We start from the raw sequence: 22,169 nt of genomic DNA on the forward strand, positions 1-22,169 counted from the left end.
ATATTGCGATATCTAATAGGGCATTGGAAATACTATATATAGCTGCTGCAGATGTCATTCTCCATATCGCTATTATTTACAAAGGATCGTTTCCAAAGAATACAGTTAAAGTCAACAAACCAATTCATGGTTTGAATTTTTCCTCAAACAGTGTGTAAAAGGAATTCAAATTTAAAAACAACGCATTAAATTAGGTAAGAAAATCTTTTCAATTAAAAACCACCGTGGATGCTTCTTTAGTAAAGAAAAGGAACTAATCGTGAAGGCCTTTTAAAATATTCTGTTGAGTTAGATATTTACGGTGATTGTGTTTCATTGAGCTCAGCGCCCTTCGACGGTTCCAATAACAATGGCCAGCGAACCATTGCAGGAACCCGATAAAACAAGGTTTGTTTGATATTGTCACGTGACCCCGATACCTGTTCAAACGCTATTACCTGCGTCAATCGGTTAAAAAAGAGAAAACTTCTTTTCTAGTGTCCGGGGATTTAACATGTTTTAATATTAATATAGAGTCTAGATACCTCCTCGGAATCTTCACAATCAGAGGTAAGTTTTGCTTAAAGTTACTTGGACAGGTAAACAAGTTTTGGATCAGTGTTATACGTGAGTTCATCTCAGTCTCCGAATGGTGCTGGCAAGAAAACAGTAGTAATATTTTTCTAAGATTTATGCATTTTATAGCTAATTCCCAAAATGCTACGTGGTTGTTTCCCCGTAGTTGATTTTGTTAAATATGTGACATATCAAACAGCTGAACAACTTTTGAGTTATTACATCGGTATGTGCAAACTATTTTAAAAAGAACAAGGGGTGTTTTTACACGTTGTAATCTCGTCAATTTTCATGCTCTTGCAAATGGACTATAAAATTGATCAACAGACAAAGTGAACAATGATGTGTCCATTAAATAAATCAATAATATACGCTAAAATGCAATCAGTTGCACGAGCTGATGGCCCTTAACAGGTATTTAAAGCCTGATTAAGTAGACAGTAGTTCTTTATTCACCGTAACACACTGACAAGAAACAAATGACAAGATGTATTGAAAAAATTCTACAGTCAAGGACAATAGGACCTTAGCTTATAACGATCAAACTGTATAAAAATTCAAAGACACGCCCCGTCTCAAAAATTAAAAAACAAAGCTTTGAGTGAAATTGAATTCGGATTCTACCATGTCAACCACCAAACGAGTTACACATAGAGTTAATAAGTTATACAAACGGTGTCGTGTAACTTAAAAACATATTTGCCAGTTATTTCTTTTGTTAAAAGTCTTTTGTTTACCCTTAAGATTTTCTAACCACCAGTTCTTTTTTTAATTTATTTTAAACATTACCCAACAAAGGGTTTAAAGATAAGTAGGCATACTTGCATGTGTCTATTGATCAAATGGAATTCCTAAATGGGACACATGAAAATGACGTTGAAAAAAAGTTTTTTTTACAACTCCGTCAGTGACGTCTCATACGCGTCGCGTTAGCGTTTGAAGAAATGCTTTGGCTTATACTCTTTGGTTTTCGATGTCTTAAAAAATTCCAGACAATCAAAATTCATGTCGTGCAAATGCCATTGCGACATCTACGAATATATGAACTTGATATACAAATATCTAACGTCAAAGAAAAGTAAATTCCTCGTTTTTACCAATTCACCTTTAAAAATACGTTAACTTATGTAATTTTGAGTCTACAGAACTAATAGTACCGGACAAAGACTGGAGTATGTTGTCGGGGTATGGGCTGGTTTTAATTAGAAGTCTACATAGGAGAACTCATGTCAAAACAATGTGTACACCAGGTCACGTGATCATTGAAATAAAAGTTATCTCTAAATGGAATGAAGAAAAAGTCCATTACAAAAATTTGTCACGATTTCTTGTGAGTAAAAGAAATCTGCTTTTAAGAATATGTATTATTTATTTTATTTGACTTCACTGTAAAACTATTTCCCCTTTTTTAACAGTTGTAATATACTAGTACTTAGCTAGATGACGCGACCTCTAAATATAGAATGCATGTCAAAATATGTTTATTAGTTGATTCATCTACAGGAAAAATGGACGTTTTTTACCGTAAAGCTACGGGCATTTGTTTTGGATTTAAAAAAAAAAAGTATTCCCAAACAGGACTATCATTTACTATGGGGTACGGTATACTTTCATTGGAGAAACACATGCCTGTGTAAATTATCAATGTGTATTAAATGTCAAATACACTTTCTTCAGCGAACCATTTTGAAATTTGACTCAAGAAAGGCTGTAAGTTCAGCCCCCACCCCCCCCCCCCCCGGGCGAGGGAGAGGACACTTAAATCATAGTCTGTTAAACCATGCTTTGTGTCTCCTTAATAAATAAGTTTATATATATGATGTATTGGTTTACAATGATTTTAGGGTGGTATGGGATTTTGATCGATATTAATGTGGATTAAAGTACATTATAATTTAAATACTTTCATCGATTTGGATTTTTCAAAATATTACAAATTTTCACCGAAAAAAAATACGTTTTAAAAATATTTGAAAGAGAAAATTTTTTAAAATCCCTAGCGGGATTTGAACTCGTGACTTACATATTTTTAGTGATCCCTCTGGCCCACTACACTACCCTGCTATATGCTAGTTATGGGAAAGAAACTATTTATATAACTATACTTGGTCTTATTGTTTATTTCGATAAATTTCACGTCACAAAAAATAGGGAATCCCATACCACATTAAGACTTCTTATAAAATGACGTCTTTCAATTTTCCGTATCTTAATTAACATCATAATGTTTCAACATAAACAAATATAGTAATGACGTCATTTTGCCTGCAGGGAAGAAAACTAGTCCTTTTTATTTGATTCATTTTGATTGCTACCAACTTAAAGATTTTAAATTGTAGGACAGTTCGACTTACGGAAAATACCCCCTTAAAATTTATAACAGCAGCGAACAGTTAAAACCAATTATCGCTCTATTGTGATATAACTGACCGACGCCACGGAATCATTTCAAAATACTGTAACAAAAAATACTCCGCCGTATTGTTTACAAAACATCTTTGAATAGAAGTCGAGCCTAATATTTTGATTTTACATCCAAATAAGAATGTCGCTGATGTTGACTGCTTGAATCAACGGGTCGGTGGTATCAGTCGAATATAGAAGAAAATTATTACAGTTTATATAATATCAAAATAAAAAACAAACAAACAGATTCCGCCCATTAGCCTAGATTTTAGCACAAAAAAGGGAAATAAATGAGCAATAAAAATATCACATAAACCAGAAGAAAACCATTAACCTATTAAAGTCGAATGATATTGTCTATAAAAATGTCTACTTCTTCTTTAAAATGTAGTAAAATCAGGTTTAATGACCACAGTTGATTTCACTATAAACGATGGATGCATTAAAATAAGTTTATGTTTGTTGAAGTACAATGACCCCCCCCCCTCTCTCTCTCTCTATTGGTCGGCAAAAATTTACGACATTTCGTTAAGCTTGGATGTGTTTCATGATAAGTAATAACAAAGAGGTCCTTGTCTTTATTTAGGACAAAATACATTTTATAATGCATACACATGTATGTGCAACAGAAACCAGACAGAGATTTTACTCTGCCGTAAGTTATTACTTGTACATGTACGAAGCCATATGATTGGAAATTTTTATTTTTCAATAAAAACACGTTTGCTATACATATATTTAGCTGAGAGTGATAATTGATTCAATTATCAAATACTAAGCCCCCCCCCCCCCCCAACCATAACTACTGTGGATATTTGACTATTTTGCATTTATTTCTAATGATTAGCACCAAAAATTCAATTGAGTTGGAGTAAAAGATTCTTTCTGTAACTAATATATTTTTGTTCATCAAAATATATTTTCGTACCAGTATGCATTTTCCTAGAGAAAACCAAAACATTTGAGAGATATTTTGGGTTTAAAGTTTTTTTATTGGCATCTCCGTAGTTCAGTTTTTATATAGTTCCAGTCTAATTATAATATAAAACCGGATATCAAAGTTTCAAAATGACGGAAAATTGACATGAACCATGTTAAAAGTGAAAGACCGTAAAACACATTTTAACTAATTTTCTTAAATTATTTTGACGACCACAAAAACAAACATTACCCGGAAGCTCCGATGTGGGTATAGGGTATTTAAATTTTTTGGGATCGATAAAACGTCGTGTACATAAGATTAATCATGTGGCAGGTTTAAGCACAATCCAGTCATTTAACTCTTGTTAAGCTTAGAAGTTGTTGATAAGACGTCTACATAATTTAGCTGTCCGAAGTTTTATACTGTCGCTAATTCTGGAAGGGAGGAAAGTTGGAGGAAAACATTCTGTGCATTATTGGAAATTAATTTGCCCCCAAAACCCAGGTATTTATAAACATGTGGCAAATTAAGTTACAGAAGAAAACGAGCATTGCAAACTGGCAATCGCTAAAAATGGTAATGGTTTTTTGAGCCAAGGGCTTTACTGGTATTTGCATGAATATGTTCATGCTTTTGAAAGTTTTAAGTAAAATCAGATGTTCAAATACGCAGCATAATTTTTTCAAAGTAGGATAAATCTCTGAGAATGTACACTATCTATCAAGGTAAAATATCAATCGCTTATAGCAATGCCATTAAATGTTGACCAATAAAACCCCTCTCGTCACATGTAAATTCACTAGCAGGAGCGTATTGAAGCCTGATAAGATTCGTGTACTGAATATTAATACAATCATTACACCCCAGAGATGCACTGGTATGTAAACGTATAGGTAACTAACACACAGCGAAGGTATCCGTTCACCTTTATGTATCCTTTGTGGATTTTAGTTCGATGGCACCATTTCACTTCATTTTCCAAGACTTCGCTAGAGTAAACCGTTATCAGAAGTATTTAGTTAAGTGATCTGACGGACCTTTGTCAACAGAATGTAACTTTAATGAATTTTTTTCTCAAAAGACAGGCTGGGTATTATTAGACATGACTGCAACATATGATTGATTGATTGTACGTGTATGTCATTTAAAAGCTGACAAAACCCGTTCATTAACCCCTCCCCCCTCCCCCCCCCCCCTACATAAGATTAACCATGTGGGAGGTTCAAGCACAATGCAGTCATTTAACTATTGTTAAGCTTAGAAGTTGTTGATAAGACGTTTACATAATTTAGCTGTCCGAAGTTTTATACTGTCGCTAATTCTGGAAGGGAGGAAAGTTGGAGGAAAACATTCTGTGCATTATTGGAAATTAATTTGCCCCCAAAACCCAGGTATTTATAAACATGTGGCAAATTAAGTTACAGAAGAAAACGAGCATTGCAAACTGGCAATCGCTAAAAATGGTAATGGTTTTTTGAGCCAAGGGCTTTACTGGAATTTCATGAATATGTTCATGCTTTTGAAAGTTTTAAGTAAAATCAGATGTTCAAATACGCAGCATATTTTTTTTCAAAGTAGGATAAATCTCTGAGAATGTACACTATCTATCAAGGTAAAATATTAATCGCTTATAGCAATGCCATTAAATGTTGACCAAAAAAAACCCCTCTCGTCACTTGTAAATTCACTAGCAGGAGCGTATTGAAGCCTGTTAAGATTCGTGTACTGAATATTAATACAATCATTACACCCCAGAGATGCACTGGTATGTAAACGTATAGGTAACTAACACACAGCGAAGGTATCCGTTCACCTTTATGTATCCTTTGTGGATTTTAGTTCGATGGCACCATTTCACTTCATTTTCAAGAATTCGCTAGAGTAAACCGTTATCAGAAGTATTTAGTTAAGTGATCTGACGGACCTTTGTCAACAGAATGTAACTTTAATGAATTTTTTTCTCAAAAGACAAGCTGGGTATTATTAGACATGACTGCAACATATGATTGATTGATTGTACGTGTATGTCATTTAAAAGCTGACAAAACCCGTTCATTAACCCCTCCCCCCCACCCCATACATAAGATTAACCATGTGGGAGGTTCAAGCACAATCCAGTCATTTAACTATTGTTAAGCTTAGAAGTTGTTGATAAGACGTCTACATAATTTAGCTGTCCGAAGTTTTATACTGTCGCTAATTCTGGAAGGGAGGAAAGTTGGAGGAAAACATTCTGTGCATTATTGGAAATTAATTTGCCCCCAAAACCCAGGTATTTATAAACATGTGGCAAATTAAGTTACAGAAGAAAACGAGCATTGCAAACTGGCAATCGCTAAAAATGGTAATGGTTTTAAGCCAAGGGCTTTACTGGTATTTGCATGAATATGTTCATGCTTTTGAAAGTTTTAAGTAAAATCAGATGTTCAAATACGCAGCATATTTTTTTTCAAAGTAGGATAAATCTCTGAGAATGTACACTATCTATCAAGGTAAAATATTAATCGCTTATAGCAATGCCATTAAATGTTGACCAAAAAAAAACCTCTCGTCTCTTGTAAATTCACTAGCAGGAGCGTATTGAAGCCTGATAAGATTCGTGTACTGAATATTAATACAATCATTACACCCCAGAGATGCACTGGTATGTAAACGTATAGGTAACTAACACACAGCGAAGGTATCCGTTCACCTTTATGTATCCTTTGTGGATTTTAGTTCGATGGCACCATTTCACTTCATTTTCCAAGTCTTCGCTAGAGTAAACCGTTATCAGAAGTATTTAGTTAAGTGATCTGACGAACCTTTGTCAACAGAATGTAACTTTAATGAATTTTTTTCTCAAAAGACAGGCTGGATATTATTAGACATGACTGCAACATATGATTGATTGATTGAACGTGTATGGCATTTAAAAGCTGACAAAACCCGTTCATTAACCCCTCACCCCCCCCCCCTCTACACACACATATCAACGTCAACTTTGTCGATGCATACTGATTCAACACACGAATTTGAAAATAATTCAAGGAAAATATCACATGCAGACATCTGATGCTCTATATATAGTTTTATCATATTGAAAGAATATATCCCCTACGTAATAATGTAAGTATTAATAGGTAGGGGTAAATATTTTTGATACTGAGAACAATATCAATAACGTCAGGTGCATGGGGAATATATACACAATAACACCGAGTTGAAAACAAGGACAAAAGTTAAAAAATCATCTTGCATCCTAGACAGATGACAAAAGTATACGTATCATTATGTGACTATCAAATGGACATAAACTTGAGTAGCTCAAAATTTAATGTAAACAAAAGCAAGACTCAAGCTACATGTATATGTACAAAACAAAGACTTCCGAACTCTGTATATCACTTGATACCTGGCTAATGGCATCTAATATTTGGCCATCTTGCTTATATCATGACTGACGCCATTTGAAAATTTGGCCGTCTTCCTTGACCAATTTACCAAGATTTGGTAATCTCGCTTGTTACTTGACCAATGACATCTAAACATTTTTCGTCTCTCTGGTTACTTGAAAATTTGGTCAAGGATTAGAATTCCTCGAGTTAGCCGTTCTAGACAACAGAAAATGAAAAAATAAAATGTGAAAACATTAAGCTTAAATCGTGTTCAAGTCCCTGAATTCAAACGTCAAGTCAACCAATATATTGGATTTGAATTCATTGAAAATTTATCGTGATCGAGATTGCCTAGATATTTCGAATAAAATCGAAGTCTGTGCAATATGAGAATTTGGTATCAAAAGTTACGCCATCCACTTGGCAAACAAATATTCCCATCACTTCAAATTTTAACTACCGAGATAAATCAAATCAATATTAATGGATTGTGGAGAAAGTGAAATATTCAATATCCATGTATGTGCTATAATATCAAAGGTCAAGGTCACAATCTATTTGATTTTTGGTTGGTAAAGTTGATTAGATTTTATTATAATCCTGTCGTAGATCTCAAGTAGTTTTAATGTGATGTTCAGTAATGTTTATCGTAATGGATCTTAATCATCATTAAAAGTAAAAAAAATATAAAATTGCAATTTAAAAATATCGGCGGAACTAATGGTGTATGTTCAACTTCAGCTCATTAGTTTCCTGTGATTCTGGAAAAACCCGAACAAATTAATGATTCAGAGGCAATATACTTTACGGGGGCGTGAATTTCAACTTGCATCATTATATAAAAAATTTCTTGGACAAATCAAGCATTGAAGTCATGATTTATGGGAAAAATGAATTCTTTCAAAACTACAAAAGCATGAAAAACTTCATCAACAATCTCACTCGGGTGATAAAGAATCAAATTTTCTCGGTACAGGTGTTCTTAAAATTGCTTAATACTTTCACATTCTAGATTTTTTCTCAATTCGGTGACTGGTTACAAAAGAATTATGTACAAGTAAGTGTCATTCATAGGCGCTGGAGGTTGCAACCATTTCTTTTCGATTTTGAATAAGTCTCTTGCATAAGAAATTGAAGGCAATAATGCAGCTGGATTCATTATGTTTGAATGTATACCATAATCAGCCTTTTCATGATGGTGATTTACTCCATCAATAGATTCACGTTTTTATTGATAAAACTACATTTTTTAAGTTACAAAAATAGATTAAAGAATTTTATACATATATTTCCAAAAAATGACGAGACGATGGTTAAAAATTTCAATATAAGCAAAGAAATATACACAATAGGCACATGACAAGGCAGTCTGTTTAAAATTTTCAATATTAAAATAGAAGTTTCAAAGTAGGCATACAGCTTATCAACGTCGTTTTCTAAAGGCCATGACTCGACAGAGCAGACGACACACACTGAGTTACGTCACGTTATTCCAAATTACATCAGATTATGTAACACTCACAGACTCCATGTAAACCACCACCCAAACATTTTACCTCTCGATTTATGTTTCTTCTTAAAATTATTTAATTCTGAATGTTTCATCTCATTGCCGAAAAGTATACAAAAGTAGAATTAACTCTTGAAATATTAGCGAGGAATATATCTTATATATCCAAAACCTGTCACACACCAGTTGAAATAATGAAATAACCCGCAATTTATAGCTATATAACTCCAATTTGATATTGCATGTATACTTGTCGCCATTTCTAGAGATGTTTAAGAGCCCTCTGTAAAGGTTATAGAAGTATCCAATTTATTGGTACATGTACGTGAGAATAGAGCTAACCTCCACATGATGAACAAGTGGAGGTGGGGGGGGGGGAAGCCGTTGCATAATTATGATACATTTGTAAATTGATTGTTACTGCATAAAGCTATAACTTGCGACTGTCATTTCTATATGCGAGCCATGCAGGAAAATGAAAATATACCAAAAAACATGTGTTGTATGTGGACGTACTTGATGGATAAAGAATCAAAATCAAATTCATCGTCTGAAACCTTCGAAAATTGACCGAAACTTTCTTGGCAATTTTCAGGAAACGAGGTACCACCTGTCTAAGATTCAAAGCGATGGGATGAGGAACCCAAAGGTGTTAAATATATTAGGAATTAATAGCGTAACCTTTTAAAATGATAATCAATAATTCTGAACTGAATAGGCAAAGCATATAATTCACATCGGCAAATATATTATATGGGTACACTATGAAAATCCATTTAACAGTCAAGGTTTTTAATAGAAATCGAATTTTAATTTGTATATTTGAATTGTCACACCGGCGCGTGTTTACTTTAAGTAAATTTCTATGGGAAAATTGGGGATTTGTTTAGAAGATTTTCAGCACTTTGGAATCATTAAATTTACCTGTGCAAACAAAAGAAACTCTCCCGGGTTTCTTCTTCAGTCTAGTAGAAGAACCTGCAGACGATTGATAACAATGAACTTCGTATTGGTGTTTTTCCACACTTAACCGACAAATAGAAATATTGTTACCTTTATTTTCTTGTCAATTTCATTCCTAATTAAGGTATTGCGATATAGAGGTCGACGATACGTACCCGGTATACCTCATCACAATACATTTGCAAATATATATTAAAGCGTTTCTATGAACCTTTTTTGAAGATACAGTTAATACCATGCAATTATAATTGGAAGTCTATAATTCTATGTTTTTTCTTTATAGATTTGCAGAACATGAAATGAACAATCCGACCACTTGACCAGTGTCATGGGATCGAAACCATCTACTGAACAGGAGAAGCAGCAGCGCTCCGCTTCAGTACCAAATGTAACCAAATCTCACCAAAACGGTGTCTCCGGCACGGACACACCCTCTAGTACTCGTAACCCACCTAAATCTGCTGCACCCACTGTGAGTGTTGTAATGTAACTCTTCTGTAATTGGAGGTAGTAAAAGTTAAATACGTGTTTTCAACTTACGATTTTTTTTAAATTGTTGAAAGGGCTAAAGAATGAAATTTAAAAATATTCGATAACTTTAAATTTAGTGAGATAGCAACTCTTAATTTTTTGACTCAGAACTTTATAATTTTTTTTGCATTCATTGAAGACAAACATTAACTTCCGTTTATAAGAGGATCATATAAAATTATGTAAATATTTTGATATTTTGAATACTTAGAAATGGCTGCCTCCGACTACATGCATGTTCAAGTTTCCCAAATGTGCTTTGCTAGTGTATTGTCAAATCGATGTCTCCATGTTGTGGGTCAGTTTATGTTGTTTGAATCACCGTATGTCGTCAGATCACAAATTTATACATATTAAGTTGTACAAAAAATGCGTTTTTATTAATCATACACAGTCGATTGTAATAAAAGTCGTGTAGTGTTCTTTTATGAGTTTATACCAACATTATTTTGTTGGGTTTTTACTTACTCTCTAAATACAGATTATAATTACATTTTTTTTTCAGTGTCTTTGTCTTTGAGACATATGTAACACTACAAATTATTTTTTTAATATACACTCAAATGCACTTCATTAATGACTATTTAAGTATTATTTTAATTGTACAATCGATAAAAATGATATAAATATAAGTAATAAGGAATTATTCTTTGAATTTTATGAGGAGATGAATTACAGTCGGGTGTGATCATTTTAAATTTATCATAAAGCCCTTAGAACTTTATTGGATTTGATCATCCCGACCGTCTTTGATCACCTCATAATGCTCAAAGAATGGTTCGTTATTCCTTAAATAAAATTGCATCACCAATTGGAATTCATATCTCGAGATCAAGTGCCATTATTCATCATTTGATTAGTTTGGTGCTATTTGCATTTGTTGAACATCCTAAAACTTGCTACCATTGTTCTGTTGTTCACAATCCAATGCAGGTGGCCGTCTTTGTAAAAAATTCTGTACACTCTTAGTTCATGCTTACCATCCAATTTTCTTTTGCTTTGTACATACTGATAAAACTGTCTTAAATGCTAGATCAAGTAGTTGGCTAGTTGCACAATTCATTTTTTCAGGGGTAAAATATCTGATTCATTGAAAACTCATCAGAATTACACTGCAGACGTGATTATTTATCACCGTTCTTTATCCAGAAATTACACGTACAGTACGTTACATGTCCAGTTGATGCTTTGTTTTTGTTTTCTTTCCCGTACTTAAATCTCTGATACAAAGAAGTTTATTAAGTCAGACTCCAACTGTGTCAATGATGTTTAGTTTCTGTCCTCATCTGTTGTAAGTTATAAAGCCGTTCGTGTGCATCGTGTCATGCCTTTTACGTAACGACTCCCTTAGACTCGATATCTACTTATATTTGTCGAAACATCCGATCGAATTACTTGTCAATATCATCCATTCGTCTACGTTGGTCAACTATATTTTAAGGGGATATATCTTGGTTCTTGGTATACAACAATGAATATCCATAAGAGGATTTAGATTAATTGCAAAGAACGCAATATACACAGTTATTTAGACCATGTCCTACTGACCTTATGAGGTTCCTAGGCTTATTGCAAGATCTGGTATTAGGTTATTAATCAATGGAAGGAAAACCAACTGCGAATGCAACTGTTTACTTATTTTGAATGGAAACCCCCATTCACTAATCTTCAACCTTTTGGCTGATAAGGATATAAATTGTTACGATAAATGTACATACTTTGATACGTGAATGGAGTGATGAGCCAACACTTTCCTTTTAGATGCACAAAGATTGTATTTCTTTAAAACGGGACTTGATCCATGAATCACCTTGGACCTATCCATAATAATAAAAAAAAAAATTGGTCTATACGTTTTATCGTCATATTCTTTTTTTGGTTTAATTTTCCAGATTACAAATTCGTGAAATCTGAAGTTTTTAAGGCGAGACAATATGCACTAAATTAATGGTTAAAATTCTAGTAGTTATGGTCAAAGATGGGAGAAAAAGATCTCGAGAAATGTTGAGATCTCGGTTTTGTGTACATATTACAACATTTGACTAGTTAAATCAATCTATATAGATGATAGATGTAGACCCTGTAAACAGTGTTGCTAGATCGGTAGAGGCGGACACAATGTAGCGCCTGACATGTGGATGTTTGGTTTCCTTTGAAGCCTTTTTGTCACCTTTGTATCTTATCGATACTATAAGAGAAATCCAATACGAAATATCCTGGTTTCTAGGAGCTTGTTGTGTATTTGTACACGATGACAGGCATCTTTTATAAGTTATTAGGATACATTCTAGATATGTAGTATTTTCTAATAATGCCAAGTTCTTCTGATTATAAAGCATTGATTATTTCAATGAACTGTATATATCCGGTAATCAAAGCACATAACATCTGGTATTTAAATCTGTTTTTTGTCTGCGATCTTTTGATGAAGTAATACTTTTATTACGGGTCTTCTGTTAAAGAAAAAATTTAGTAATTTTTCAGTAAAAAATCATCATTTTAATCATTTATTGAAATCTTTCAGAGCAATAGCGGGGATTTACACGGAACAGACGATGAGGTTTTTATTCCTTTTGGTTATTAGGTTTGGTTGCACCAATAGAAATGCTTCGTTTAATTCCGTGATGTTCTGTAAAAGTGTGGACAATCTCGGAGTTTTACGTTGCATTGTTTGAAGTCCACTCTATCGACCACAATATTTTAGCTTAGCATTCTATAAATCGCACCCCATCATTTCTTCGTCCTGGTTATGGTAGTGTGTTGGAAAGCTGTGTGCCTGGTATCCCCTACCCACCTCTTCTTCTTTTTTTATCTAAATACAAGACACTGCGTAAAATTTTGAAAAGAATCGATATTTATAAATTACATTGTAAGACATTTTATTGCCAATAAACTACGTAATGCCTGCACCAGAGTAACTGCTTACACCCTTGGTATTTCAGCACGTGTGAGTTGAAGTTTGTAAACTATAACTGAATTTTACCCGATACGTACATGTAATTGTTGTAAAAAGAATTAAAAAACTACTTTCGTTTTCGATAAGCCAGCCCGAAACAGCAAAAATAAGAGTTAAGTGTTGAACACGTTTTGACGGATCCAAAGTCAGTGGGAGTTTGCTCCAATATATATCTTGCAATATAATAATATTGAATGATTACGGAATGAGTGAGTATATTTACTGGGAACTTATTGAGGGTTTGACAAATGTTGAAAAATTAAAATGAGCCAAATCCTTTTTTGAATGTGCTTTCCAGAACGTGGTAACCAAGGTTGACTTATTAAATGTCATGGCGTACGAGGAGGTCATCTAGCATCGCTGGCAGATACCTTTGGTTAATACAAAAAAAGTCAATAAGTAAAATGGGGAGCCCCCCCCCCCCCCCCAAAAAAAAAAACCAACAAAAAAAACAACAAAAAAACACCCCGGGTTGACTACTTAACATGACGGAAAATGTAGGACGAGTTAATCATCTGGCAGATACTTTGGATGTCAACTTTAGTTTAAGATAATTATTACATTATTACAATTATTACATTTTTATTCCTGACAGATTGGTAGTAAACCTTATATATACATTGTTTTGTGAACCATGAACAAATTGAGTCACATGTAATAACTCTACGTCTATGTGAATAAATGAGGGGGGGGGGGGGGGGTGATCAGTTTCAAGGGGGGGGGGGGTAGTTGATATTTAGGCTTGTATCTGAAATTTTTATTTAGAGTGACGATAAAAAGAATTAAAAGTGAAATTTGACCTAATGAACAAATTTGAAAAGAGATACGATGCTCTATAAACACAATCCATGGTCTTAAATAAAATTTAAAAAAATATGTAATTTTCCAGTCAACTGCTACAAAAAAAATGCACATGTGCATGTATATATAAAATTTTCAGTTTAGATGTTCATCCCTGTCCGCTCCTCAAAATATCCAGCCATGCAGTTGCTTTTTTTAAATTTCAGTTCTATAGTACTTACATAAATGAAAAAAAAGATGGTTCAGCATATTAAGCAAATTAATGTGCAAATTATTGTTAATGTGCATTAATATAATAATTAGCATATTAATGTGAATTAGTGTTAATTCCCGCGCTTGTGCGGAATGCGAAATATCATCTGGTAGACGTTCAGTTAAATGGACAAAAGTCCACTTATATTTTGTTATCCTCAAATCAACCAATGCAAACCGCAAGGAAAACATTGTTTAACTTTTCCCTGGGGTTATGGATTTTGTACATATCACATTCAGCGAGTGAGTGAACCTTATAATTATTGTCAACAGTGCTTGTATATCGGCCCGTTTTGCAATACAAAATCACTGCTAGGAGAAAAACTTTGCTAAAGCGCTTCAGCGTTCAAGTAAAGCGTATAGATTTTTTTCATTGTGTTAATTTAAAACCATCCTGATTTTTTCCTCATCATATCAATAATTTTCATTGATTTTGGAATCAAAATTCTTGGCTGCCTACCGGTTGAAAACGTTGTATTACAATACTGGTAGAGCAATGTCGGGAAGTACTGAAAAATCTAACAAGTCCAAGGTATGGCAACTTTACTGATCGTTTTCTCTATCAACTTTTGTAATTGTTTAATATGATAGTTAATACAATTGTTATACCCTTTTTAACAAAAAGCCTGATGGATGTAAATTACGAGAATATTTGAATAGCGCATCGCATTTAAATAGCAGGATTACATTTAACGAAAAGGTTTTTTAATACAATAATTGCATACTAATAGAATCAGTTATATCAGTAAATGAATTGATAGTAGTTGTTTTGGCAATATTGGTGACGGATCTTTGAAACAATATTGATGACTAGGAATAATGTGAATTGTTAAAACGTACTAGTTTATAACGTTAAAAACTTAATGCTTAGAAAATTTTAAAAAAAGAAGCATACCGTATGCTTCGGTGGCTCCTTATATTTAGAAGTTAAGATACTGTAATCTTGATTATTTTTGCCGCGTTTTATTTTTGGAAAATTTCGCGCTCATTATTGGGGGGGGGGGTGTAAAGTAGGAGCATTCCGGAATTAGAGCACTGCTGCAATATTTTACGTCTGGATTAAATCGGTTACAATTTCGATTTATAGGGCTGAAATGAAATCTGTATTCGATAAAAAAGAAAATTGGGATGAAAATAAATTTGAGTATTCCCGTAAAATTGGACACCATTGTGTTGTGTTATGAGCATCGTAGTGTTCACCTTGTCCAGGCAATCGAGTAAATTGAAACAAAACGAACTTGATTACTTTTTGAAAAAAGCATCAACGAAAACCTTGTTGGTTAAACAAAATTGAATTGAAGTTCTTTGTAAAAAAAAAATGTATTCTAAGCAAGGTAATTATTTATGAAGTTAGGATGATATTTGATTTTTTAAAGTACACACAAAAATTTGAAATAGTCTTATTCGTTTAATAAAACATTTGAGCTAACGATTCATAGTAATCAAAAATATTGTACAAATATTTACTGTTTCGCCTCATCCAAAAAAATCGTTGCAATTCTACGATTTGTTTTTTCGGTCTTACATTGTTTAACTGTTCATTCAATACAATTTGATCAATAAAAAATCAAATCAAAGTTTAAATCGCAATATTTATATGTCTTTGGTATAGGGATTATCGGATCGGTTGGATTAAGCAGTCAATAGTTTAATCTTCAGTAACTTGTTTGAAAAAATTCTTATCTTGTTGAGGATATATGAATCTATTCATACACTAATCTTTTCGATTTATTTAACCAGGAAGTTTAATATTTCTGTATGAAATGAATTGATAGTTTCAAAGAATGTCTTCCAAATAAAAAAATATGTACAGCATAACGTAGAAAGACATTGAACATTCATGTGTGATTAAAAAAAAAGATTTTTCTTTTCTCTCTTTACCAACACTGTTATCTCGTTTACTTGTTTCGTCACATTGACTTGTTTTTGCGGAGTGGAAAGGCATTGACCTGGCATGATTCGATATCAAACACAAACATGTAAAACGCTTTTCATGTGGCATAATGACTAAAAGTACCGTAAATATAATATCATTAGTGGCGCCAGCTCTACTAACTCTGAAATTTCTTACTACTTCTTTCAGGGAAGAAAGCCGCCGTCGTATCACAGTAGGCAGATCCCCCCGCCCAAACCCCCCAAAACCAAGAAAGATGACATTTTCAGCCTGGAGAAGTATAAATACGTGGATGACTATGTCCTCAATGTAAGCCATTGCTTCCATCTTTACAGTCTCTCAACCAACCTGTAGATTAGATGGTTGATAATTTATGTATCCAGTCACTGTCAAAACCAACAATTAAAGAAAACAATTTGATGATATTGGTTTAATTTTTCATTCTTTGCGTTGGGAGTCTTTTCTTCTAATGTTTATTTCATGCATAACTTAGATTTTTGAAAATCATTTTCGAGCATACATAATGTATTGGAATTATACACACATAGGTTATAATCCACTTACCAAATATCCGCTTTTTTAATCCAATCACATTTAATAGACATCTAAGATATTAACATAATTCCTTTTTGTACATATTTTTTTTTCATTTCTTGTCGAAATAAGCTATAGCCATATACATGTAAAGACATCATTAAAGCTGCAAAATGAACATTCTGTTTATTGCAAAATAAACATGTGAATTAAGAATCGTTTGGGTGCTTTTACCATCTGAACATTATTTACCTGAAAAATAGCAGGTATGTTATTAATGATCAAAAATGTCGCAGATACACGATTTGACTTTGATGTTGCAAAGATCAATTATATTTGAAACCATGAGCATTTACGCTTTACATATAAACGCACTAGTCAATTTTCTCAAGAGGATTTTACGGAATCTCAACAACTTTTTTAAGACCAAAGAGTGTATTTAAATGATTGAACTAAGAATCATGGGTGCTTTCGACATCTGAGCATCTGTCACCTGAAAAAATACATGAATATTAATAAATCATTTCTTTGAAACACTATGTAAAGATAATTGTTGCAGGCGTCATTATATGTAGAATTCTCATCTGAATTTGGTCTCAAATAACCCGCATGTAAACGTTGACATTAACTTGTTTATAAATTAATTTTTAAAACATCAACGTTAATGAACTTTTATTTATCTCTAGGCCCCTCCCAAGCTGCTGATGGGGTCATTTAAGGAGCTCATCAGATACCTGACCGCGGAGGAGGACTGGGATGACGTAGCCAAAGCACGTGCCATCTTCCGGTGGGTGACCGCTATTGATGTGTACAGTCTTAAGGTGGACAGCGACCCCCCAACTCACTCACCCCTGGAGTACTTCACCAAAATCCAAAAGAACCAAGGCAACCACGCCCACTTGGTTTCAGGATTATGTCAGTAAGTATTGTATAAAATACGCTATTTCTCGGGTAATTCTGTCATGGGTAAATTTTTGCATGTAGGTATATATTGTTGGCTGTTTTGGTGATAAAATTTTAACTTTTTCAAATCGAAATATATTCATAGGCTGGATCATCAAATATTTTAACTTTTCTCATGACTTACGCAATTATAACTGCATTATTTTAAAACTTTATCAATCTGTTGTAGAATGGCAGGTTTGCCCTGCGTCATCATCAGCGGGATGAACAAAAGCGCAGCCTATGAGATCGGCAGCAAATGTGAAAGAAAACAAATGGGGGCCCAGTGGAACGCCGTATACATCCAGGACGACTGGAGATTCATCGATGCTTTTTGGGCATCAGCCTGTGTGGTAGGGAAGAAGTCGAGTGAGTGGACACTTGTTGACAGTGACGGCAATGTGACACAAGAGGACGAAGAGGAATCGGAGGGAGAAACACAGCACCGTGTGAATGAATTCTACTTTCTGCCCGATCCAGACCAACTCATATGGACGCACTTCCCGGATGAGCAAGACTGGCAGTTATTGGCAAAACCAATCACGGTTAAGGATTACGAAACCCACGTGTACGTGAGAGAAAGGTTTTACTACCTTGGCATCAATTTTACACCACAGAGTGAAATGAAATGCATATTAAATACCAAAGACGGTGAAATCTCCCTTCCTTTTTCACTGCCGCCTGATCGGAGTGAATTCTTCAGATTCAAGTACATGCTGTATAAGAACAGATCTGCTGACGGTGACCAATCAGGTGCGGATGTCAATTTGGATCGGTTCGTCTTGTTTGAGCATACAGCCGACAGTCTTCGTTTTGCATTAAGGTTTCCTCTCTCAGGAAAGTTCAAGATGGATATTTTCGGGTTAGACACGCGACAGTCTGATATCTTTGATTTAACCTGTACGTATCTCATCCATTGTCCCAACGCACAAAAGAATTGCCTTCCTTTGCCAGATTGTCCGCCCATTGGTTGGGGTTTTGGTGGAGAGGCTAAGAACGCTGGACTAGAAGCAAAATCTCACGATGGCGCAATCATCATTACCAAGGACGGAAAAGTTGAGATAAAGTTGGGTGCGCACAAGGACATTCGACTTCACCAGTTGCTGAAAAACACTATTGTTGATGAGGCAACGCTCAGCAAGTACGCAGTTATCCGGGAAGAAAATGGAGAGTTCATTGTTGATCTGCGATTACCACAAGGGGGTGAATACGCATTAAAATTGTATGCAAATGAAGACGGAGAAGATGGGGAAGCTGGCAATGTTTTGAATTATCTGATCAAATGTAACGAGAAGAACCTATCGAACAAGCCTTTCCCGAATATTACCGATGGCTTCATCGGTAAGAAGTCCATTGCTGATGCCTTGGGGGTAAAAGCCTTATCTCACAAAGATGGTAAAATACACTCGAAAGATGGAAGAACAAGGTTAGAATTTCAGGCCAAGAACAATATGGAACTTGTTTGTGAACTTCACAGTAATGACCCCAATGCTACTAAGCATATGAAGGTCTACCCGAAGGAAGTTAACGGCAAGTGGATATTTGATGTGGACATGCCGATCGAGGGAGAATACTCGGTCAACATTTTTGCCAAAAAGAAGGGTGATGAGAACAAAAGAATATACAACGTTTATTCCTACATGATTGAGTCAGATGGACATGAGTTGGAAAACGGCGAGGTAAATGAATCAAAAGATGATGAAGATACAAAAGAAGAAATCAAAGTTGTTACAGAAACTGTTCAAACGTCAGAGAAAGAAATCTTGATACCAGTACCCAAAGGTTTCGATAACGTTGTAGCTTGTCTTCACAGGAGGCACGCAGACGACCAACCGAACGCCCAGGATCTGGAATTTATGGAACAAGATGGAATGAAACTATTCAAAGCCACCTTTGACGAATACGGAGAATACATTATGGATCTCTACCAGAAAGATGAAAATGGTCAATTAAAGAATTTAGCGAGATATCAGGTCAATAGAAAACCTGCTTCTGAGCTGTACCAAGACGACGCTCGTTTGTTGATGGAACAGTTGCAATCTGACATGAAACAAAATCGTGAAGATGAAGAGAGAAAGCAAGATGAATCTGACAAAGAACTAGGAGCTCTTAAGAGGGACATTCAGCGAGCAATGGACTTGAAGGATCCGGAAATGCTTGAAAGAAGCATAGCCGCTTTTGAAGCAACCAACCCACCTGAAAACGACAAACTGTTGCAGAAGGCTAAGAGGCTTCTGGAACTACTTCGAGCTAAAGAAGGTAAAAAATTTTGTTAGAAACTGGTACGTTGAATAAATTTTCTTAACCAATGTGAAAATCTATAATAAAAAAATACACTGATGATAAGAGATGATTATTTTAACGACTTTAATTATATGTACATGTATATATGTATATTGTCATTTGCAGAGTTGAATACTGCATCACACAGTCGAAGCCTGCAAGATTTGGATAAAGCTATCGCCCGCGCAAAGGCAGCTAACTATGACAGTCTTCTGGACCTACAAATAGTTATGGCAGGTCGCCTTAGGGATCAACTACACAGGATTGAAAAACTACGCCACTCAGTTCTTAACATGGACAACAGGACTATATCTGAGATTCGAACCTACGGCAATCCACCAGATGGTGTCCACCAATCACTTCAGGCCGCCTTCCTTTTGCTTGGACATTCCAAGAAAGATGTTAAGGTTGGTACATCGATAATACATCTGTACATGTACAAATACATAAAAATAAATAACTTGTATATAGTAAAGGTGAAATGCTACGTTTTAACACTCTTTGTATTTTCATCAAAATATCAAATATGGTTTTATAATTTTTATTGGTTTACAGGTATGGAAAACGTGCCAGAGCATCCTTGGAAAAACAGGTCGGGATTCAGTCATGCGTAAAATTTCCGGCTTTGATCCCAAAGACTGCTTTCTGGATGTTGCATTGTCAGCTAAAGCGGTGATTGAACCATATTCATTGGAGCAAATCCGTGATGTTAGTGCTGGGGCTGCAACGTTTTTCGTTTGGGTTAGTACATACATGTATAATGTATTGGATAATTGCACATGAGAAAAGCATGTTAAAGTCGTTGATCAAATAAGTAAATCTTACTTTTGGAGACACGAACAAAAATATTCGATAAAAACAATGCAACGGTTTATGCCTATTTTTTATTACGTCATCCAATAGAATAAGGTGTAATTATTCATTTTTATCGTTTAAAAAACGTTTCTGTATAAGAATAATATTGAAAAAAGCAAAGCGCTAAATAGATTAAAATAATTAAGTGGACTTATTAGTGAAGCAGTCCAGGCCGTTCTTGGATTTTTGTTTAAAGTATCGACAATTCTTTTCGACCAATTAAAAGTGCTGTGTTCTCTTGAATTTGATATACCAGATTTATCATAGATACAGATTTTCCGAATGCTTTTGGTTTTTTTTGGAAAAAAGATGTTTAAAACGAGATGCTTCTCTTCATTTGAACAGGCTAAGGGAATGATTGAAGAAGTCGAGGCTACAGGTGGCGCTCAAAGACCAGACGACAAAATGAAAGACACGTCCACCAGTAAAAAGGGGGGCGCCGGTCAAGGGGCGAAGAAAAAGAGGAAGTAGAAAGAATTGATTACGTCACTTACATCGTCCTTGGCAAAAAGAGCACCTTTATCTCTTTGTTGTATACTACTGTTGAAATTGTTTCTTTGTGCGAAAGAATTGTGAAATTGGTTTACTATTGATACGTTATATGAAGACTGTGATACAAGAACTGTTTGCTATTTAAAAATAATTTTGCTTTATTGGGTTTCTGTTTTGCATTGAGAGGTGCCTTTTTCTCTTATTCTTTTTATATTGCATGCTAAAGTAAGTGATTAACACTACGATTTATTGTTATTCATTTGTTTACAGTGTAACTTCTAAAACATCGATTTAAAATAACTATAACCTAAGATATGATAATCATTATAATTATTCATGCCAAGGTTATTCCGAATTTAAAAGTTTTGTTTACTATAGTTAAGATGTATTGAATTACATTGTATCACTTGCATATTGTATATTTGAGTTGAAGAGGTGTACAGAATAAGTCATTGTGAAGAATCCAAAGTGCAGAAACTTAAAGGAGTCGACATGAAAGAAACCGAACGCAACCCGAAATACCAATGTATGGTGCACAGTCTTTGGAGAAGAAAGCTTTATGTTCTGTTGTTATTTTACACACTGTATAGGCCTACACATGTTCTTTTTTTATGAATTTCCGTCCATTTTCTGTTACTTATACTTTAATAAATACATTTTAATCATTTTTAAAATCCTTTGTTTCCAAATTGAAAAATGTCATCGTCTAAATGTAAAAGTATGTTGCATTAGGTTGGAAATTGAATACGATCGACTGATTTTTCTTACAATTCTTGGGCAAAACCAGGGTTGTTAAACGCTTCAACCTTCCTCCTTTTTGATATCGCATTTAGAGTTGTTTGTCCTTTGACCCTCTGGTGAGGGAAAGAACCGCTGCCAAAGCATAGGCAGTTTGA

General features: G+C 34.4%; 1 protein-coding gene across 8 annotated transcripts; it reads left to right on the forward strand.

Moving 5' to 3' along the window:
• Positions 1-394: 394 nt before the first annotated feature.
• LOC128166682 (uncharacterized) lies at positions 395-21,940 on the forward strand. 8 transcript variants are annotated; one of them, XM_052831985.1, is made up of 9 exons: positions 395-549; positions 10,017-10,205; positions 12,789-12,824; positions 16,357-16,476; positions 17,388-17,620; positions 17,834-19,902; positions 20,053-20,333; positions 20,482-20,667; positions 21,127-21,940. In XM_052831985.1, the coding sequence occupies exons 2-9, from the start codon at positions 10,062-10,064 to the stop codon at positions 21,250-21,252; spliced, it is 3,195 nt and encodes a 1,064-aa protein (XP_052687945.1). In that variant the 5' UTR covers positions 395-549; positions 10,017-10,061; the 3' UTR covers positions 21,253-21,940. The 8 variants fall into 8 exon arrangements, with proteins under 8 accessions (XP_052687945.1, XP_052687948.1, XP_052687947.1 ...); XM_052831988.1 differs by having other exon boundaries at positions 10,017-10,121; XM_052831986.1 differs by lacking the exon at positions 395-549 and adding an exon at positions 5,980-6,155.
• The last annotated feature ends 229 nt before the right edge of the window (positions 21,941-22,169 follow it).

This window comes from Crassostrea angulata, chromosome 10 (genome assembly GCF_025612915.1).
Source record: "Crassostrea angulata isolate pt1a10 chromosome 10, ASM2561291v2, whole genome shotgun sequence".
Lineage (NCBI taxonomy): Eukaryota > Metazoa > Mollusca > Bivalvia > Ostreida > Ostreidae > Magallana > Magallana angulata.

Bases quoted from the DNA above. Each gene is read 5' to 3' on its own strand.
- LOC128166682 (XM_052831985.1), top strand. From the start codon at position 10,062: ATGGGATCGAAACCATCTACTGAACAGGAGAAGCAGCAGCGCTCCGCT. The intron at 12,825-16,356 runs GTTTTTATTCCT...TACTTCTTTCAG, and splicing joins TACACGGAACAGACGATGAG to GGAAGAAAGCCGCCGTCGTA. The intron at 17,621-17,833 runs GTAAGTATTGTA...AATCTGTTGTAG, and splicing joins TTGGTTTCAGGATTATGTCA to AATGGCAGGTTTGCCCTGCG.